Below are 21,302 nucleotides of genomic sequence, written 5' to 3' on the forward strand. Positions count from 1 at the left end.
AAGAAGGTGGCGTTCAGTTAGGGATTATATTTACTTTAAGCATGTGCGAATTTTCTTTTACAAAATTGTATTTTATATTTGCATTCATGTCCCTATGGTAAAAGTTTAGCTACCAAAATCATTACAAACAAACCTAATGTTCTTCTCCACAGGTTAATAATAATGGTTTGTTGTCATTCCAATCACCAATCAGTGAATATACACCACAAGCTCTTCCTGTGACTTCTGAAAACCCGTTCCTGGCCATCTTCTGGTCTGATGTAGATAACAGATTAGAAGGTGATGTTTATTACCGTCAGAGCACCGATCCCTCTCTTCTGTCCCGGGCCACCTCCGATGTCAGAACCTACTTCTATAATGTGGAGTTTACGGCTCAGTGGGTGTTTATAGCCACATGGCATCAAGTTCCATATTTGGGATCAAAGACGAGCAGGGTAAGCTCAATTCCATTCCATTTATGTACATTTAAATGATGTCAGAAACTTGTTTCCTTGAGAACTGTTAATGTTTCAGTCACTTTAACCACTTAACCTCTGAAAGATTTACCCCCCTCCCTTTCATGACCAGGCCATTTTCTGCTATACGGCACTGTGTCACTTCCAGACAGCGGCACGCCGATATATGTCCTTACTTTGAAGGGGGATATCATTGTTATGGCAGCAGCTAGCTTGTTTGGCCAGCCGTCCAGTGGTCTCTGCGGAGGATTTGCCGCGAGATCACTTTTATTGACTTTTATTGGCAGCGGGAGAAGGACCCCCCTCCCGCCGCGCTCTGGTGCCCTCCCCCACTTACTGAAGCCATTGGCAGCAACGGAGGAGGTCGGATCTTCACCCTTGCTGGGCATGGAGAAGAGTGAGGGGAAGATGGCCCACCCATCCCCATAACATTGCAGGACGGAAGCGACGTCATAACGCCACTTCCGCCCATAGATCTTAAAGGACCTTTTTTTTTATTGCATTTTAGTGTAAATATGAGATCTGAGGTTTGGCCTGGCCATTGTATTGCACAATGGCCACCTTTTCACTCTCCTCTACTTCCTTCTCCCCCACTTTCTTTTTATTTATTTCCTTTGTGTGTGTCTCACGTTTTTGTATTTTTATGTTTGTACACTTGCATGTGTGATGAGTAGGGTAGCAGGTCCTAGGGTCTGCCCTTAAAGTCTGGGGAGGGGTGGACGTGGCCTTCTGGCTTAGTTCACCTTCTGTCTCATGGGGTCTACCTTCGGGGGAGCCCCACCTAGTACTTGGGTGGGTTTGTTTCGGCAGACCTTCCAAAGAAAGGGGTCTGTTTGATTTCGGCCAGATGGACCAAGTTTTTAAGTGACCTTGTCCCTGTCAGGATCCTAATGCCCCGGGGTATTCAGGGCCAGGCTTGTGTACCCGTTGCACTTTTTTGTGCTTCACTCCTTATGTGTGTGCACATTTTAATGGCACCGGGTGAAGTTTTTGAGTGTGTTTCACATGCCATAGGCTTTAAAAAAAAAAAAAAATGAGATCTGAGGTCTTTTTGACCTTGACCATTATTGGTGTAATTGGGAAGATGGCCCCCACCTGACTCCCTATCATTGCTGGGTGGAAGCGACGTCAAAACGTCACTTCTGACCATAGCTCTTAAAGGGACATTTTTTATTTTTTTCAAATGACATTGAATTTTTTAGTTTTTATTGCATTTTAGTGTAAATATGAGATCTGAGGTCTTTTTGACCCCCCCAGATCTCACATTTAAGAGAGGTCCTGACATGCTTTCTTTCTATTACAAGGGATGTTTACATTCCTTGTAATAGGAATAAAAGTGACACCATTTTTATTTTATTTTTACATAAAAGGTAAAATAAATAAGAAACATTTTCTTTTTTTAAACGCGCCCCTTCCCTCCGAGCTCGCATGCAGAAGCGAACGCATGCGTGAGTAGCGCCCGCATATGAAAAGGGTGTTCAAACCACACATGTGAGGTATCGCCGTTATCGGTAGCAAAAAAAAGCTGTTTTTAACTTGTAAACAACACATCTCAAAAAGAGGCTCGTTCTTTAGTGGTTAACCTCCATGGCGGTAATCCTGAGTGTGGCTCGAGGTGAATTTTCACTACCAAAAGTGGTAACCCCCCTGAGCCACACTTGGGATTGCATCGCAGTATCCTGGCAAAGTTACTTACCTAGTCCCCAGGATCCTGCGATGTCCCCACCGCTGTGTCCTTCACCCGATTTATTACTGTGCCGGGCTCCGTTCCCTGTGAGCGTCGCAACGCATGGGGGGCGGAGCCCTGGCGGCAAATTCAAAAAGTGAAAAATACATAACACTGTAAAAATTACATTATTGTATCAAATCATTTCACATCCCTTCTGTCCCTAGTGTTTTGTCCAGTGCCCTGCCTGCAGTTTTATATTATATACAGTCGCTGTTCTGCCCTCACTATACAGTGCCTTGCGAAAGTATTCTGCCCCCTTGAACTTTTCAACCTTTTGCCACATTTCAGGCTTCAAACATAAAGATATAAAATTTTAATTTTGTGTGAAGAATCACCAACAAGTGGGACACAATTGTGAAGTGGAACGAAATCTATTGGATATTTTAAACTTTTTTAGCAAATAAAAAACTGAAAAGTGGTGCGTGCAAAATTATTCGGCCCCTTTACTTTCAGTGCAGCAAACTCACTCCAGAAGTTCAGCGAGGATCTCTGAATGATCCAATGTTGTCCTAAATGACTGATGGTGATAAATAGAATCCACCTGTGTGTAATCAAGTCTCTGTATAAATGCACCTGCTCTGTGATAGTCTCAGGGTTCTGTTGAAAGCGCAGAGAGAATCATGAAGACCAGGGAACACACCAGGCAGGTCCGTAATACTGTTGTGGAGAAGTTTAAAGCCAGATTTGGATACAAAAAGATTTCCCAAGCTTTAAACATCCCAAGGAGCACTGTGCAAGCGATCATTTTGAAATGGAAGGAGTATCAGACCACTGCAAATCTACCAAGACCTGGCCGTCCCTCTAAACTTTCAGCTCATACAAGGAGAAGACTGATCAGAGATGCAGCCAAGAGGCCCATGATCACTCTGGATGAACTGCAGAGGACTACAGCTGAGGTGGGAGAGTCTGTCCATAGGACAACAATCAGTCGTACACTGCACAAATCTGCCCTTTATGGAAGAGTGGCAAGAAGAAAGCCATTTCTCAAAGATATCCATAAAAAGTCTCGTCTAAAGTTTGCCACAAACCACCTGGGAGACACACCAAACATGTGGAAGAAGGTGCTCTGGTCAGATGAAACCAAAATCCAACTTTTTGCCCACAATGCAAAACGATATGTTTGGCGTAAAAGCAACACAGCTCATCACCCTCAACACACCATCCCCACTGTCAAACATGGTGGTGGCAGCATCATGGTTTGGGCCTGCTTTTCTTCAGCAGGGACAGGGAAGATGGTTAAAATTGAGGGGAAGATGGATGCAGCCAAATACAGGACCATTCTGGATGAAAACCTGTTGGAGTCTGCAAAAGACCTGAAACTGGGATGGAGATTTATCTTCCAACAAGACAATGATCCCAAACATACAGCAAAATCTACAAAGGAATGGTTCACAAATAAACGTATCCAGGTGTTAGAATGGCCAAGTCAAAGTCCAGACCTGAATCCAATCGAGAATCTGTGGAAAGAGCTGAAAACTGCTGTTCACAAACTCTCTCCATCCAACCTCACTGAGCTTGAGCTGTTTTACAAGGAAGAATGGGCAAGAATTTCAGTCTCTCGATGTGCAAAACTGATAGAGACATACCCCAAGCGACTTGCATCTGTAATCGCAGCAAAAGGTGGCTCTACAAAGTATTAACGCAAGGGGGCCCGAATAATTTTGCACGCCCCACTTTTCATTTTTTTATTAGTTAAAAAAGTTTCAAAAATCTAATAGATTTCGTTCCACTTCACAATTGTGTCCCACTTGTTGGTGATTCTTCACAAAAAATAAAAAATGTATATCTTTATGTTTGAAGCCTGAAATGTGGCAAAAGGTTAAAAAGTTCAAGGGGGCCGAATACTTTGGCAAGGCACTGTACGTGGCTGAGGTATAATTAGACAGAAAACTAACTCTCCTCCCTTAACAATTCATTGAGGAAGGTGCAAGGTCCTTTTTTCAACTTTTATTGCAGAGAAGTAAAACTAAAATAAAGGAAATAACATACAATCAGTATACACAATATACAAAATATACAGTCCTAAGACACTAGTCTAACTAGGAAAAGGGGTTATAAACATATCAACGATGTTTCCGTTAGGCTGACATTAGAATTGCAGCTGAATAGGTGTGGAATCCTTTGGAGAAGATGCATGGAATGAAAAAGGAAGATGGCTATGGGGAGGGGGGGGGGGGGGGCTGTCTCTGGTATGGTGGCTATGGTGGCTTTTGAGCAACAATCTCTACCTACCTTCACAGATACTAAGTATGTAAAAGAGCCACTAGATGGCGATATTACAATTTACTTGACATACTATTAGCATATTCAACAATTAAACAAAAGCACACCTCTGGAACAAATTATGCTTGTAATCCAAGGTTCCACTGTACTATATTGATATATATATATATATATATATATATATATATATATATATATATATATATATATATATATATATATATATATATATATATATATATATATATATATAAATAATCCTAAATCAATGTTCTGTGTTTGCAGGTGAACACATTTCAGGCTGTCCTAAGCACTGATGGCAACCAGACGTTCCTTCTCTACAATTATAAAGATATTCAGTGGCCAAGTATACAAATGAATAGGTTCAATCAATATGGACCTCTAACCATGGTAAGCAAATGTTATTTTTTTTTATAAGAATCATTTAACTGAGTGCATACAAGAAGGCCACATTTACGATCTTTTTAACTCCAGTATGGACCATTGGCACTGTTGGGTGCATTGCTAATACTAGAGTGAGACGTTTCTAAATTCACTTGAAACTTTTGACAAAAGAAAAATCATTTTCTTAGGTGGATCTGTTTTGCTGAACAGACAAATGGATCAGAAATAAATAAGAAATATAAGTTGATCAAGAACTTAAGGGGGGGGGGGGTTTACTAAAACTGGAACACTCAGAATTTGGTGCAGTTGTGCATGGTAGCCAATCAGCTTCTAACCTCAGCTTGTATAACCACTTCAGCCCCGGAAGGATTTACCCCCTTCCTGACCGGGGCATTTTTTTTTGCGATATGGCACTGCGTCGCTTTAACTGACAATTGCGCGGTCGTGCAGCGTTATACCCAAACAAAATTGACGTCCTTTTTTCCCCAAAAATAGAGATTTATTTTGGTGGTATTTGATCACCTCTGCGGTTTTTATTTTTTGCGCCATAAACAAAAAAAAGAGCGTCAATTTTGAAAAAAAAAAAAAACACAATATTTTTTACTTTTTGTTATAATAAATATCCTCCAATTTAAAAATAAAAACAACACATTTTTTTCTTCAGTTTAGGCCGATATGTAATCTTCTATATATTTTTGGTAAAAAAAAATGGCAATAAGCGTATATTGATTGGTTTGCGCAAATGTTATAGCGTCTACAAAATAGGGGGGTAGATTCATTGCGGCGGACAGATCGGACACTTTTGACACTTTTTTTGGGTCCACTGACATCTATGCAGCGATCAGAGCTAAAAATAGCCACTGATTACTATATAAATGTCACTGGCAGGGACAGTGGTGTAGTGGTTAGCACTCTCACCTAGCAGTAAGAAGCGTTGCTGGTTCTATCCCAACCACGACACTACCTGACTGGAGTTTGCATGTTCTCCCTGTGCCTGCGTGGGTTTCCTCCGGGTGCTCCAGTTTCCTCCCACAAACCAAAGACATGCAGGTAAGTTAATTGGCTTCTGTCCAAAAATTGGCCCCTAGTATATGAATGCGGACCTTGGATTTTGGACTCCTTGAGGGTAGGGACCAATGTGAGCGTGCAATGTATAGGGATAGGGACAATTGTAGACACTCACTCAGGTTGAACTGGATGGACTGGTGTCTTCATTCAACCTTACTCACTATGAAACTATGGAAGGGGTTAACATTAGGGGGTGATCAAGGGGTTAAATGTGTTCCCTCAGTGTGTTCTAACTGTGGGGGGGATGGGACTGCCTGGGGGAGGCGACTGATTGGTGTTCCTATATACTAGGAAAACATGATTTGTATTCTCTGCCCTGTCAGAAAGTGTATTTGTGTGTTTACACACACAAATCCTCTTTCTGGTTCTATCAGGAGTGATCGCATGTGCACGGCGGCCACCGGGGGGGCATGCACATCGGCTCCTCAGTACCTCGGCGGGCATGCACGTTCGGCCCCTATACTCCTTAAACAGCTACGGCGATTTGCACAGGGGAGCCATTCTGCCGCCATCAAACGACAGCAGGTGGTCGGCAAGCAGTTATTAGGCTTTGACAATAAGACCCCTTTCGCACTGGGGCCATTTTAGCGGTGCTTTACCGCTGTTGATGCTTTTCGGCTGCTAGCAGGGCGCTTTTAAACCCTACTAGTGGCCGAAGAAGGGGTTAAAAGCGCCCGTGTTGCGGCCCTTTCATTTCAATGGGCAGGTCCTTTTGGGAGCACTGTATACAAACCGACCCAAAGAAAATCTCTACCTACTATCTTGATTTGCACAGGCTGGGCTGAACAGCGGGCGCAGTACAGGATACTACACACTCCCAGGATCCTTCTCTTCCAATATCGCTGATCGGTTATTCAGAGGCAACATCAATCTATACGGACGTTGGGCTTTCCGAGTGGACACACCCCATCCAGAAGACATTTACGGTGATATAGGTAAAGATCAAACATGTTTCATTTTTTTTAATTTAATTTCAATAAAAGGTCCTGATGTATTTATTCTTTAAAACTATTAGCCCTTGTACACACAGTCGGAGATTCCGACAACCAAATCCGTCGGATTTAGTCTGTCGGATTTTGTCAGAAACTGTTGCATACACACGGTCAGACAAAGTTGTCGGAAAATCCGACGTGATGACGTTATTTCGTTACGACGGGACTACGTTCTTCATGCGTGGCACTTTGTCCAATCTGAATTCTCTACACATGATCGGAGTATGTCCGATCGGAGCATTTTGACGGACATTCCGACAACCAAATCCGTCGGATTTTGTCCGTTGGATTTTGTCCGACGGATTTTGTCCGAAACTGTTGCATACACACGGTCGGAAAAGTTGTTGGAAAATCTGATCGTTCAGAACGTGATGACGTAATTTCGTTATGACGGGACTACGTTCAGGCTAGTAGCCAATAGCTTTGGTGTATGAATTTGATCTGAGCATGCGTGGCGCTTTGTCCGATCGAAATTCTCGACACATGATCGGACAAAGTCTGATCGGATCATGTTGTCGGAAAATTTTATAGCCCAGCTGGAAAACTTGGTCTTTCGGATATTCTGACGGAAACAGTCCGATGGAGACCACACACGGTCGGATTATCCGACAACAGGGTCCGATTGGACATTTTCCGTCGGAATGTCCGACCGTGTGTACAAGGGCTAGGGCAAGCTTTAAAATTCAGCACTGTGAACGGATGTAGAAAAGAAAGGGCTGCAGATAGATAGATACAACTTATGTAGAAAGATTTGTTTCATCTCTGTGTACCATCTGAGGGCAGTGACTTCACAGGGTATATGGAAGGGTTTATGATCACTTTATAGAGGAGTTCTGCCCCCCCACAAAAAATGTAAAGTCAGCAGCTACAAATACTGTAGCTGCTGACTTTTAATATATTGACACCTGTCCAGGGTTTTCGGGATATATTCACTCCAGCCAATCTTTTGGATCGGCTCTCGGTTGCTGCCGCCGCCATTCCTGGTAGTGGAAACTTTTGGCTTCACAGCCAGTTCTCTCCTGCGCATGAGCAAAGCACACTGCACTTTCTAACTGGCCCAGCAGTAGAGGAAGGAGGAGGAGGCCGAACTTCCGAGGGACGGTGCCGCATCACAGTCTCCCGGAAGGTCTGATGAGACTAAAATTGAACTTTTTGGCCATCAAAGAAAACGCTATGTCTGGCGCAAACCCAGTAAAACATGGTGGTGGTAGCATCATGCTGTGGGGTTGTTTTTCAGCAGTCGGGACTGGGAAACTGGTCAGAGTTGAGGGAAAGATGGATGGTGCTAAATACAGGGATATTCTTGAGCAAAACCTGTACCACTCTGTGTGTGATTTGAGTCTAGGACGGAGGTTCACCTTCCAGCAGGACAATGACCCCAAACACACTGCTAAAGCAACACTTGAGTGGTTTAAGGGGAAACATGTAAATGTGTTGGAATGGCCTAGTCAAAGCCCAGACCTCAATCCAATAGAAAATCTGTGGTCAGACTTAAAGATTGGTGTTCACAAGCACAAATTATCCAACTTGAATGAGCTGGAGCAGTTTTGCAAGGAGGAATGGGCAAAAAGTCCTGTGGTAAGATGTGGCAAGCTCATAGATACTTATCCACTGCGGCTTGGTAGCCGCAAAAGGTGGCTCTACAAAGTATTGACTTTAGGGGGGTGAATAGTTATGCACATTGACTTTTTCTGTTATTTTGTCCTATTTGTTGTTTGCTTCACAGTAAAAAAAAAAAAAAAAATCTTCAAAGTTGTGGGCTTGTTCTGTAAATTAAATTATGCAAATCCTCAAACAATCCATGTTAATTCCAGGTTGTGAGGCAGCAAAAAACAAAAAATGTCAAGGGGGGTGAATATTTTTGCAAGGTGCTGTATAAGCATAGAATGCATGAAATTAGTGTGTCATAGCAAAAAAACAACAGAGGTGGTATTTGTAATACCATACAAAGAGTAAAACCCAACTGAGATGATGGAACCAAATCACTCAGAAAACTATGTTAGGAGCTGGGGAAAAACATCACAAATGTTAAGGAAATTGATCACTACTAAAAACCAAATTTAGTGAACAGACCAAAAGAATGTGTTGTACTTTTCTCCCATTTTTATTTTAATTCTTTGTGAAGCTTCTCATTTTCAATATTCCAAAACTAAGAAGAGATTTAAAAAATGTCAGGACATAGCTTTTATCATGTGTTTTCTTTCTAGATGATTCCTCTAATTTTCCTTTGGATACAACTACAACGGGACCACAGTATCCCCAAACCACAACAATTGCTACTTCTCCTGTCATATTTTCTTCAGGTAAATAAAAAACACAAGCAGATATTTAAAGTAATGCAAATTAGGGAGTTATGATCTAACTGAGCTTAGATGGTGAATAGTCAGGATGATGAATAAACAGCAGTGACAGGATCTTGTGAGTCCACTCGTGGATATCAAACGTAGTGATATACAGTCCACTCCAATCCCCTGTGTAACAGACACCATATGAGAAAAATTGCCTGCTTACCAGCAATACTGGACCTTTAGAAAAGGCCAGTGACACTTGTGGCTGATTACCCCGCCAGGGCCTTTAACCACTTTCAGACCGAACCATTTTGCTGGTCAAAGACCAGACCACTTTTTGATGTCTTTTTTTTTCCCACAAATAGAGCTTTCTTTTGGTGGTATTTGATCACCCCTGCGGTTTTTATTTTTTGCACTATAAACAAAAATAGAGCGCATTATTTTTTACTTTTTGTTATAATAAATATCCCCCAAAAATATATAAAAAAAACATTTTTTTACCTCAGTTTAGGCCGATACGTATTCTTCTACATATTTTTGGTAAAAAAAATCGCAATAAGCGATTATTGATTGGTTTGCGCAAAAGTTATAGCGTTTACAAAATAGGGATAGTTTTATAGCATTTTTATTAATAATTTTTTATTATTTTTTTTTACTAGTAATGGCGGCGATCAGCGATTTTTATTGTGACTGCGACATTGTGGGGGACCCATCGGACATTTTTGACACATTTTTGGGACCATTGTCATTTATACAGTAATCACTGCTATATAAATGCAGTGATTCCTGTGTAAATGACACTGGCAGTGAAGGGGTTAACCAGTGGGTGGCAGTGTAGGGGTTAAGTGTTCCTAGGGGTGTGTTACTAACTGTGGGGGGGTTGGGCTTTCATTTAGTGAACACTGATCTCTGCTCCAATCACATGGAGCAGAGATCAGCGTCACTAGTTGCTAGGCAGAATGGAGAAATGCTGTTTACAACGGCATTTCTTCATTTGGCCGCTCCGTGAGACGATCGCTGGTATGCCCGCGGCGATCGAGTCCGCGGGTCCCGCGAACGGACTCACGGAGGTCCCGACCAGCGCGGGAGCGCGCGGCCTGCGGTGCGCTCCCGATGGCAGGGCGGCAAATTTAAAGGGACGTAAATGTACGCCCATTTGCCTGCACGTGCCATTCTGTCGACGTACATCATCGTGCGCTGGTCGGCAAGTGGTTAAATTACAGACTAAAGCTCAATGGTCCTGCAGGCGAATCCTCTCTCCAGGTATAAGGAACATCCCACTGTAGGGCCTGTTTGGTCCTGCCTGGAATGTTCACAAGATCACAGTGGTGCAGATGAGCAGGTAAATCCAAGCAGTCCCCAAGAGGGTCGTACATAAATCTGGAGCAACTGTGCAACTAGTCTTGATGCGTTTCGCAAGACAACCCTCATTTGTTCAGGAGAGGCACAGGGAAGTATGGTTAATTGCAAGATGCTTGCCAACTCAAACCATGGTGGTCAGGCTGCAAACTACATGAAAAAAAACTCATATATAGCCATGTATATGGTACCCCAAATGGGAAAAATAAATATCAAGAGGTCCACTATTCTTCCCCCCCGGAGCTGTGAAGGGGCGGGGAGATGACAAAAAAGTGATATGCTCACAAACAGGAGCCCTGGCGATTGATGTTGGATGTGGCAAAGGAAGAAAAACACCACACACCCTTGGAGGATAGACAGACAAAAATGGCCAGAGATCAGTTCACATGGCACACATAGCCACCCCCTATTCATGCACCCGGCCCCTTTTAGGAAGCCGGGTGCATTAATTACAGCAGCGGGGTGGCTTCAAAATAAGGTGGGGTCATGGCACAGAGCACTGTGCCATTAATTCACCCAGGTGTGTTATAAAAGCAAATAAATATTCGCTTTTCTAACTCTGAATCGCCTCTCCGCCAATTAGGAAGTGCGGGTGTGATATCTGTTTCCCGATTGGCTGAAAGGTAGGGCTATCCAATTGGATGCTTAGGAGATGGAGGAGGAGGGGACTGCACGGCAGAAACCGTCATGATCCACACCACAGGAGGAGGAAGAAAGCTGCCAGACATGCTGCCCGTCCACTTCCTAGATTAGAAGAAGGGAAGGTATGGAAAAAGATAGGGCTGGGGGAATATAAGAAAGAGGGAGATCCAGCATAACAGTCTATCATAATGCAAGTTGTGTCACTGTACCAAGGTAAAGGACAAAGACAAAGAAAGAAAGAAAGGACATCATATTTGCGCCGTACATTTTGGATGCATTAGCTAAGTTGTCCATTTAGAAAGAAACTTTTTCATACATACATTTTTCCTAGTTACTAATCTATCCATCTCACACTGAAGATTAAGGTCTACTATCGTTCTTGAGATGGTGGGAGGTTCTGACGTTTTCCATAGTCTAGTGATATTCCGTTTGGCAGCTAGCAGTAGGCAGGCAACCCTAAAGCTAAGAGGGAATTTCTCTATTCTGAGGTGTGCAATAGTACTTATACTTCACACAGATTCTCCAACAGGTGGTGGAGTTTCCCGAGTACATTTTTGATAGAAGGTAGGGTGTTAGGTGCCACCTGTGAAGTGTCTTTTGTATGATTTCAAATGATTGGAGCTGTGGGGTGCTGTGTAAGTAAGTTTGAAAGCACTTTGCCACATTTCAGGTGTAATATTGGTATTTAGTTCCTCTATCCATTTTGAAAGAGAGGTCATTTGAGAATAAGGACGATTATCACTTAAGGTTGCATATAGTATGGAGATACCATGCATGGGGTAAGTGGGGTGGGTGTAGGATTGGTGTAATGGTTCAGTACTTGTAACCACTTCGTGAAGTTTAGAGGCTTTATGGAAGTGAGTGATCCTCAAATATGAAAAGTCACTGCTTTAAAGTGATAATAAACACACACTGTTTAATTTACAGTATGCCTTTTCTTTCTGTATGTGGATGATGGCACTGTAATTATTTTAATAAAAAAAAAACATGTACAATTTCTATTGCAAATGTAATCAGTAAGAGGGTTGCGTGTCAATCTCACTTAGCACATATAATACTGGAGAAAGCATAAGGATTTATCATCAATGTAACCATGCCAATTTACCAATGTCCACATCATGGTGGGGACACACAACACATTGCAAAAAATAGATAGAAGGGACAGAGAGAGAAACATAAACCACTATAAAATACTTATCCTGCCTTCCTATAGACACTGTTAGTTTTCACAGTAGGCCATCTCCCAGCTTTTGCTCATAAATATTCTGTCCAGGCTGTTCAGTCGCTGTGCATTTATGCCAATCACCTTGACCCTATGGATGAACCTGTACAAAAGGAAAACATAGCTATAGGTGCAAAATTCCATTACCAGCAATTATTGGTTTGCTCAGTGTGCATATGCAGTGGATGAACAACCCTACCAGGTCAGGCAGAGCTGCACTGTGAAGATCTCCAGAGTGTGGCTGAAGGCTAATATTTAAAACTGGTGATCATTCTAATAGGAGAAGAACTGTAAAGGACAACTTTACTAAAAGTGAACTAGACCTTCAAAACCCACAGCACAAATTGATTCCAAAAATGTAGAGAAAAAAAGATGAGCCAAGGTCAGCCAGTCATAGCCTCTAAATAACTAGATATCTAAAGATCCAACCAACACCAAGTGCAAATTCTATAATTTTAATCATAAGCTTGCCCTTAAAGTGGGCTCTGCATTAACCACTTACTGGGCACATATACCTCCTTCTTGCCCAGGCCAATTTTCAGGTTTCAGCGCTGTCACTCTTTGAATGATAATTGTGCGGTCATGCTACACTGTACCCATCTTCTGGTGGTATTTAATCACGGCTGTATTTTTTATTTTTTGCTAAACAAACCGAACATTTAAAAAAAAACAAAAAACTGTTTTCATAGTTTGGTATAAAATTTTGCAAACAGGTAATTATTCTTCTTTGTTGATGTGCACTGATGGGCACTGATAGACTGTACTGATAGGCACTGATGGGCATTGATGAGGCAGCACTGGTGGGCACTGATCAGGAGATACTGAAGAGGCTGCACTAATAGGTAAAAAAATTAACAAAAGAAATTAACAAAAGAAGCAAAACCGCGCTATGGTAGTAAATGTAAAAAACTAGATAAGGTGCTGCCGTCCCTATACCTCACACCTCCCAAAGAAGGGCGTAAGCTGTGATTGCTGTAAAAATATGCAATGAGGGACCCAGGCGCTACCTGTAATTGATATATTTGTAGGTGAATCTATCCTAGATGGCTTGGAGACTCTAAGTTAGTGTTATCTCCTAATTATTAGTATATTACAAAGGAACCAGAAGAAAACCCCAAACACCAACAATAGTAGACGTAATCAAAAATAGGTGGCACTGATGGGCACTGATAAGTGCCACTGATAGGCGGCTCTGATGGGCAATGATAGGCAGCACTAAAGGGCACTGATAAGCGGCACTAAAGGGGACTGAGAGGTGGCACTGATGGGCACTGATAGGTAGCACTGATGATGAGGCACTGATGGGCACTGATAGGTGGCACTGGTGGGCACTAGTAGCTGGCACTGGTGGGCACTGGTTAGGAGTGCTGGTAGGCACTGGTTAGCAGAACTGGTTTGCACTGTGTTGAACTGATGTCCCCTTTACAGAAGCCGGTAATTGGCTTATTTTTTTCTCCTCATGCTGACAGTGTGAGGAAAACAAAACGCCGATTGCAGCTTATGTTTACATCATGTGATAAGCTGTCATTGGCTGACAGCTGATCACGTGGTAAAGGGGAGGGATTGGCCCTTTACTCTGATCTGTGATCAGCCAAGTCCTAAGGACTCGGTGAACACAGAGGGGTGCATGGGCAGCGCAAGCACAGGAGGACGTTCGTGTATTCCCTCCCTGCAATCTAAGCCTGTGCTGTAGCCGTCTTTCAGCTATAACACGGGCCCCAAGTAGTTAAGCTAAAAGAACCTTCTGTATGCGGCCTCCTCCCAGTCCTCCTTATACTCAGCAGAGCTTGATCCCAATTCAGGGATTTGCATGAGAACAGTGGCTCTCTCCCTTCTCATTGGCTCTGAGACAGTAGTGGGAGCAATTGGCTGCTTTGAATCACAGTAAGTGAGGAAGGAGAGGGCCGAGCCACACTCTGCGTGTCTATGGACACTCAGAGCCAGCTCTGGAATGAGTTACCCCATAGAAAGCGGCTTGAGGCATTGGCGGGGGAAGGAGCCAGGAGCGATGATGGGGTCCCCAGAGGAGGATTATTGGGGCTGCTCTGCGGAATAAAAAAACATTTCACAGAGCAGGAAAGTATGACATGTTTATTATTAAAAAAATAAATAAAAATCGATCATATACAGTCACTTTAATTAAAAGTAAATGTTTTTATTGTGTGATAATAATTTCTCCCCCAGTAGTCATTGTTTTTTTTTTTTTACATTTATACAGTTATTTCAGATTTATTACATCGGCCCCTCCCTGTGAGGTCATAGTGGGGAGACAAGGCTGGTCTATGTACAGCTCATGTAAAGCGCAGCGTGGTCAGTCTGGGGTCATTGTTTTTTTTACCTCTTTCCAATAGTCAAGAAAAAGACTCTTGGCCTTAGTTAAAAGAAATAGCAATAGGGCCAAAGGGTTTAGGCCAATGGGTTAATCTTTGTAAAAAAACATGAAAACTTTCCAATCATAAAAAAAAAGAATTTTGGTATTTTCCATTGTGTTGCTTCACTATGTATCAAATCATATTTTAATATACATAACATATACATAACATTTTTCTAAATGATGTTCTTCATGGTAAATCTTTATGTTTCGGCTTCTGTGTATCCTCCTGTAAATCGTTTATATAAGAACCATTATACCATATACTGTAGTTTTATCATTAACTAAGCTTTATAAGGCAACAGTTATTGTGGCAACAATTCTTGACATTGTAATGCGATGGCGCCTTGGACGGGATAGGTGTGAGTATTGGCTTAAGTACAGTAAAGGGAAACTCCATGCAATAAAGCACAGTACACAGAGGCGGTACATTACAGGAGCTGCTTTATCTGTCAAAGGATTTCTATTTTTGTCCATCTAATCTTGATATTTACACAGCTCTGCCACATAGTAAAGCCCCTCCTGGATTTCTTTCTTCTCAGATATATTTATTACAAATCCTATTTATTTTTTTTCATTGCAATTTGTATTACAAATCAGCAAGAGAGTTACACATCGATTGTAGGATAGGAGACCTATTGAAAGTGGGTAGTAGAAGAGATGGGGATTATTGCGGTGCCAAGCAACTCAAATAGAATACAAGTTTAGAAAAATATATACTTTAATACATCATATCAAAAAACACATTTAACATGTAAATAATGGTAATGATAAAAAAAATAGGGAGCACAGCTAAATCAATGAAGAGCTGCAGTGGTATAGGCCTTGGTACAGATTCGGGTCAGGTATTCCCTACATGTTTCGTCAAAGCATTGGCTTCCTCAGGGGAATAAGAAGTGACCAATATTTGAAAGATAATTCTATAGAACAAAGAAAACAAACAGTAAAAAAAAACATGACGTAATTACAGCATTCCCACAAAGGCCAAACAAATAAGGAGAGAAATGACATGCTGCGTGTTATTATGGGGCAGAATCTTTCCAATAGGTTGTTACCAATTTGAAATGTGGTGTCTTCCTGTTTGCATTAAGAAATAAATAAATGTAATGACTTACAGCCATTTTACTGTACATTTCACGTTCTTCAAATTAGTGTGCAACGGTTTATATTTTCAATATGATTTTGATTGTGGATGGATATAACAGATTTTATTTTCTTTACTTCAGATCTTCTCTACCCATATGGACCCGTTATTGATATTATCAACCCAAAAATAGATGACGGAGGATCTCCAATAATATATCTTACCAGAAACATCCCACTTTTTGGAAGATATTACTCTTACCTCTATGTGAGTGTTTGCAGGAACAAAATCTCTTTCTACATACATTTTATATTTCTAAAATGTGTTTATTATATATACCGTATATACTCGAGTATAGGCCGACCCGAATATAAGCCGAGGCCCCCAATTTACCCCCAAAAAAACTGGCAAACTTATTGACTCGTGTATAAGCCGAGGGTGAGACATGCCTGTCCATCCCTGTGTGTGTGTCCGTCCATCCCTGTGTGTCCGTCCATCCCTGTGTGTCCGTCCATCCCTGTGTGTCCGTCCATCCATCCCTGTGTGTGTGTGTGTCCATCCATCCATCCATCCCTGTGTGTGTGTGTCTCCATCCATCCATCCATCCATCCCTGTGTGTGTGTGTCTCCATCCATCCATCCCTGTGTGTGTGTGTGTCCATCCATCCATCCATCCCTGTGTGTGTGTGTCTCCATCCATCCATCCATCCATCCCTGTGTGTGTGTGTCTCCATCCATCCCTGTGTGTGTGTGTGTGTGTGTGTGTGTGTGTGTGTGTGTGTGTGTGTGTGTGTGTGTGTGTGTGTCCAGCCTACCTGTGTCCCGAGCCTTTGTCCCGAGAGCCTCCGTCCCGTGCCTTGCCTCCTTGCCTCCGTCCCGTGCCGTGCCTTGCATCCGTCCCGTGTCGTGCCTTGCCTTGGCTCCGTCCCGTCCCGTCCCGTCCCGTGCCGTGCCGTGCCTTGCCTTGCCTCCGTCCCGTGCCCTCTTCGTCGGCGGCCATTGTAAAATTCAAAAGCTGCGCCGCCGCCTTCGCCTGTGATAGGCGGAACACTGAATTTCCCAGCAGCCTGTGTTCCGCCTATCACAGACTTCGTATCATCCTCGTCCGTAGTACGAGGATGATACGATGTCCGTGATAGGCGGAACACAGGCTGCTGGAAAATTCAGTGTTCCGCCTATCACAGGCGAAGGCGGAGCCGGAGGCGCGGCTTTTGAATAGAATGGCCGCTGTCTGTCTGCTCGACACGCTGATCGAGCGGGCAGACAGCGATGACTCGAGTATAAGCCGAGGGGGGCACTTTCAGCCTCAAAAAAGAGGCTGAAAATCTCGGCTTATACTCGAGTATATACGGTACCTACATAGCTATATATATATATATATATATATATATATATATATATATATATATATATATAGATATATGTGTGTGTGTATATATACTGTATACCCTATTTTACCAAAAATATTGGAACGCCTGCCTTTACACGCACATGAACTTTAATGCCATCCCAGTCCTATGCCGCGTACACACGGTCGGAGAATCCGTCGGAATGCGTCTTATCGGGCCGTGTCGTCAGATAATCCGACTGTGTGTGGTATGCATCGGACTGATTCCGTCCGAATCTCCGTCGGACCCAATTTTTCAACATGTTGGAAATATTCCCCGACCAACTAGGCCGGTCGGACGTAATCTGATCATGTGTAGAGAATTTTGATCGGACCAAGTGTCACGCATGCTCAGATCAAATTCCTATATCAAAGCTATTGGCTACTAGCCTGAATCTAGTCCCATCGTAACGAAATTACGTCATCATGTTCTGAAAGATCGGATTATTCGACAACTTAGTCCGACCGTGTGTATGCAACAGTTTCGGACACAATCCGTCAGATTTAGTCCGACGGATTTGGTTGTGGAAATCTCCGACCGCGTGTACAGGGGCTTAGTCCGTAGGGTTCAATATTGAGTTGGCTCACCCTTTGCAGATATAACAGCTTCAACTCTTCTGGGAAGGCCGTCCACAAGGTTTAGGAGTGTGTCTATGGGAATCTTTGACCTTTCTTCATGAAGAGCATTTGTGAGGTCAGGCACTGATGTTAAACAAGAAGGCCTGGCTCGCAGTCTCCACTCTAATTCATCCCAAAGGTGTTCTATCGGGTTGAGGTTAGGACTCTGTGCAGGCCAGTCAATTTACTCCAATCCAAACTCACTCATCCATGTCTTTATGGACCTTGCTTTGTGCACTGGTTGGAAGTCATGTTGGAACAGGAAGGGTCCATCCCCAAACTGTTCCCACAAAGTTGGGAGCATGAAACTGTCCAAAATGTCTTGGTATGCTGACGCCTTAAGAGTTCCCTTCACTGGAACTAAGGGGCCAAGCCCAGGCCTTGAAAAAAAAAACCCACACCATAACCCCCTTCCTCCAAATGATTTAGAGTAGCACACAAAGCAAGGTTCACAAAGACATGGATGTGTGAGTTTGTGGTGGAGGATCTTGACTGGCCTCCACAGAGTCATGACCTCAACCCGATAGAACACCTTTGGGATGAATTAGAGCAGAGACTGCAAGCCAGGCCTTCTCCACCATCATTAGTGCCCGACCTCACAAATGCTCTTCTGGAAGAATGGTCAAACATTCCCATAGACACACTCCTAAACCTTGTGGACGGCCTTCCCAGAAAGGTTGAAGCTGTTATAGCTGTAAAGCATGGGCCAACTCAATATTGAACCCCACAGACTATGGCTGGGATACCCCCTCATGTGGGTTTAAAGGCAGGCATTCCAATACTTTTGTCAATATAGTGTATATGTAATTTCAAAATGATGGGCATGGGTCATAAACTCACCTCACGCTATTAACAAAATATGTCCCATTCCTGATAAAGCCTACATTGCAGAAATATGTTTTTTTTTTCTCAATCTTCTCCTTCACAGGTGAATAATAATGGTCTGCTATCATTTGGCTCACCAATCAGTCAGTTTGTACCACAAGCTCTTCCTGTTGCTTTTGGAAACCCGTTCCTGGCTATCTTCTGGGCTGATGTAGATAATAGATTAGCGGGTGATATATATTACCGCGAGACCACCGATCCAGTTCTTCTGTCCCGTGCCACCTCTGATATCAGATCTTACTTCAATGCCGTGGATTTCACAGCTCAGTGGGCGTTTGTAGCCACGTGGCACCGAGTTGCGTATTATGGATCTTCAACATACAAGGTGAGGATATTACCATGATGTCTTTTTTAAGCTGCAAAAATGTCTTTTTTCTAACCTTTAAAACTTCTTTCAGAGGTTTGATCTTGAACAGTCATTTTCTGTATTTACAGGTGAACACATTTCAGGCTGTCCTGAGCACCGATGGCAATCAGACCTTCCTTCTGTACAATTATGAAGATATTCAGTGGCCAAGTTTGAGTTTGAACGGTTACTCCCAGGATGGACATTCAGCATTGGTGAGCGGATCTCTTTATTCCTGAATTACATGTTTTTGAATCCACTCAGAAATTTGAAAGAAGTGCCATTTCATGAGTACTATAAAGAGAACACAGTAGCCAACTAGCGTTCCAATGGCTGTATTTGTCTACTTAGCAGTTGTTCACTATTTGACATGGTTTTCCAATTGCTTTTTGTTTTTGAATTTACTAGGGGCTTTTAACCACTTAAGCCCCGGATCAATTTGCAGCCAAAGGACCAGGCCCCTTTTTGCGATTCGGCACTGCGTCGCTTTAACTGACAATTGCGCGGTTGTGCGACGTGGCTCCCAAACAAAATAGAGCTTTCTTTTGGTGGTATTTGATCACCCCTGCGGTTTTTATTTTTGCGCTATAAAAAGTAAGTTTTTTTACTTTTTGCTATAATAAATATCCCCAAGAAAAATATAAAAAAAATATTTTTTTCCCTCACTTTAGGCCGATACATATTCTTCTACATATTTTTAGTAAAAAAAATTGCAATTAGCGATTATTGATTGTTTTGAGTAAAAGTTATAGCGGCTACAAAATAGGGGATAGTTTTATAGCATTTTTATTAATATTTTTTTTACTAGTTATATTATATTTTTTTATTAATTTTTTTTTACTAGTAATGGTAAAAATCAGCGATTTTTATAGTGACTGCGTCATTATGGTGGATACATCGAACATTTTTGACACATTTTTGGGACCATCGCCATTTATACATCAATCAGTGCTATTTAAATGCACTGATTCCTGTGTAAATGACACTGGCAGTGAAGGAGTTAACCACTAGGGGGCAGTGTAGGTGTTATGTATGACGTTATGTGTTTCTTTATTGTAGGGGGGCGTGGCCTGGCATGTGACGTCACTGATCGTCTTTTCCTATAAAAGGGAAGAGACGATCGGTGACAGCCACACTAGGAAGCACGGGGAGAGGTTTGTTTACACAGACCTCTCCTCGTTATTCAGCTCTGTGACCCGATCGCGGGACACCAGCGGCGAACGCGTTTACTGGTCCCGCAGCCATGGTCACGGAGCTCAGGAGCGAGGCGGCGGCGACGTGCTCCTGACCCATGGCTGGGCACTTAAAGAGCCACCTACAGGTACGCGATTGTGCCCAGCCGTGCCATTCTGCCGATGTATATCGGCGTGAGGCGGTCCTTAAGTGGTTAAAGAAGTATCAATTCATGAAACACATTTGGAAACTAAGATCGTGATTATGATCCCATGGCTTTGTTTATCAATGGAGCCATTGTTCATTATGTTAGCGATGATATGGTATTCAGTTGCTTTGTTGATAAACATAAAGTTAGGGTTGCAAAGAAAACGAAAGAGTGGGCCCAGGCTGCTCACTGCTAGACCGAACCTTATTAGTGCAAACAGATGTATAAAGTAGACAAGTATCATGAAAATAAGCTTGACATGCTTCACACGCAATGTACTTAGACTTTACAACTAAGAACGTTGTGCGTGCAAAACATATTAAAGTGATTGTAAAGGTTTATTTAAAAAAATAAATTAAAAAAAGCCAAACATGTTATACTTACCTCCTCTAGGCAGTTGGTTTTGCAAAGCGCAGCCTGGATCCTCCTCTTCTCGGGCCCCTCTTTGCTGCTCCTGGTCCCTTCCTCCTGTTGAGTGCCCCCACAGCAAGCAGCTTGCTATGGGGTCTCCCGAGTCAAACTACAGTTCCGTGTGTCCATTCAGGCACAGAGCTGCTCTTCGGCCCTGCCCCCTCTCTCTCCTGATTCTCTAACTGGCTTTGATAGACAGCTGTGGGAGCCAATGGTGCCGCTGCTGTGTCTCAACCAGTCAGGAGGAGAGTCCCGGACGGTCAAGGGATTTGTGAACATAGCTGGACACAGATGGGGCTTAAGTAAGTATTAGAGAGGTCCTGGGGTAGCTGCTGCACACAGAAGGTTTTTCCATCTTAATGCATAGAATGCATTCTTAATGCAAGAAAACCTTCTGCTTTTACAACTCCTTTAAGGCTACTTATCTTGATAGTTAC

General features: G+C 42.7%; 1 protein-coding gene across 12 annotated transcripts in view; it reads left to right on the top strand.

The window, feature by feature from the left end:
- Positions 1-21,302, top strand: part of LOC143933542 (uncharacterized) — a 297,764-nt gene that overhangs the window by 21,922 nt on the left and 254,540 nt on the right. For 11 of the 12 annotated variants that reach the window (XM_077456460.1, XM_077456458.1, XM_077456465.1 and 8 more), the window contains 7 exons: positions 153-434; positions 4,693-4,818; positions 6,656-6,815; positions 9,080-9,175; positions 15,981-16,105; positions 18,771-19,052; positions 19,163-19,288. In XM_077456460.1, the coding sequence (XP_077312586.1) occupies positions 153-434; positions 4,693-4,818; positions 6,656-6,815; positions 9,080-9,175; positions 15,981-16,105; positions 18,771-19,052; positions 19,163-19,288 (1,197 nt within the window). The remainder of the gene's footprint in view (positions 1-152; positions 435-4,692; positions 4,819-6,655; positions 6,816-9,079; positions 9,176-15,980; positions 16,106-18,770; positions 19,053-19,162; positions 19,289-21,302) is intronic. The other variant, XM_077456463.1, reaches the window with a different exon arrangement.

The sequence above is a fragment of the Lithobates pipiens genome, unplaced genomic scaffold, assembly GCF_037356315.1.
Source record: "Lithobates pipiens isolate NorthernLeopardFrog02 unplaced genomic scaffold, aLitPip1_a1.2 Scaffold_27, whole genome shotgun sequence".
Classification (NCBI taxonomy): domain Eukaryota; kingdom Metazoa; phylum Chordata; class Amphibia; order Anura; family Ranidae; genus Lithobates; species Lithobates pipiens.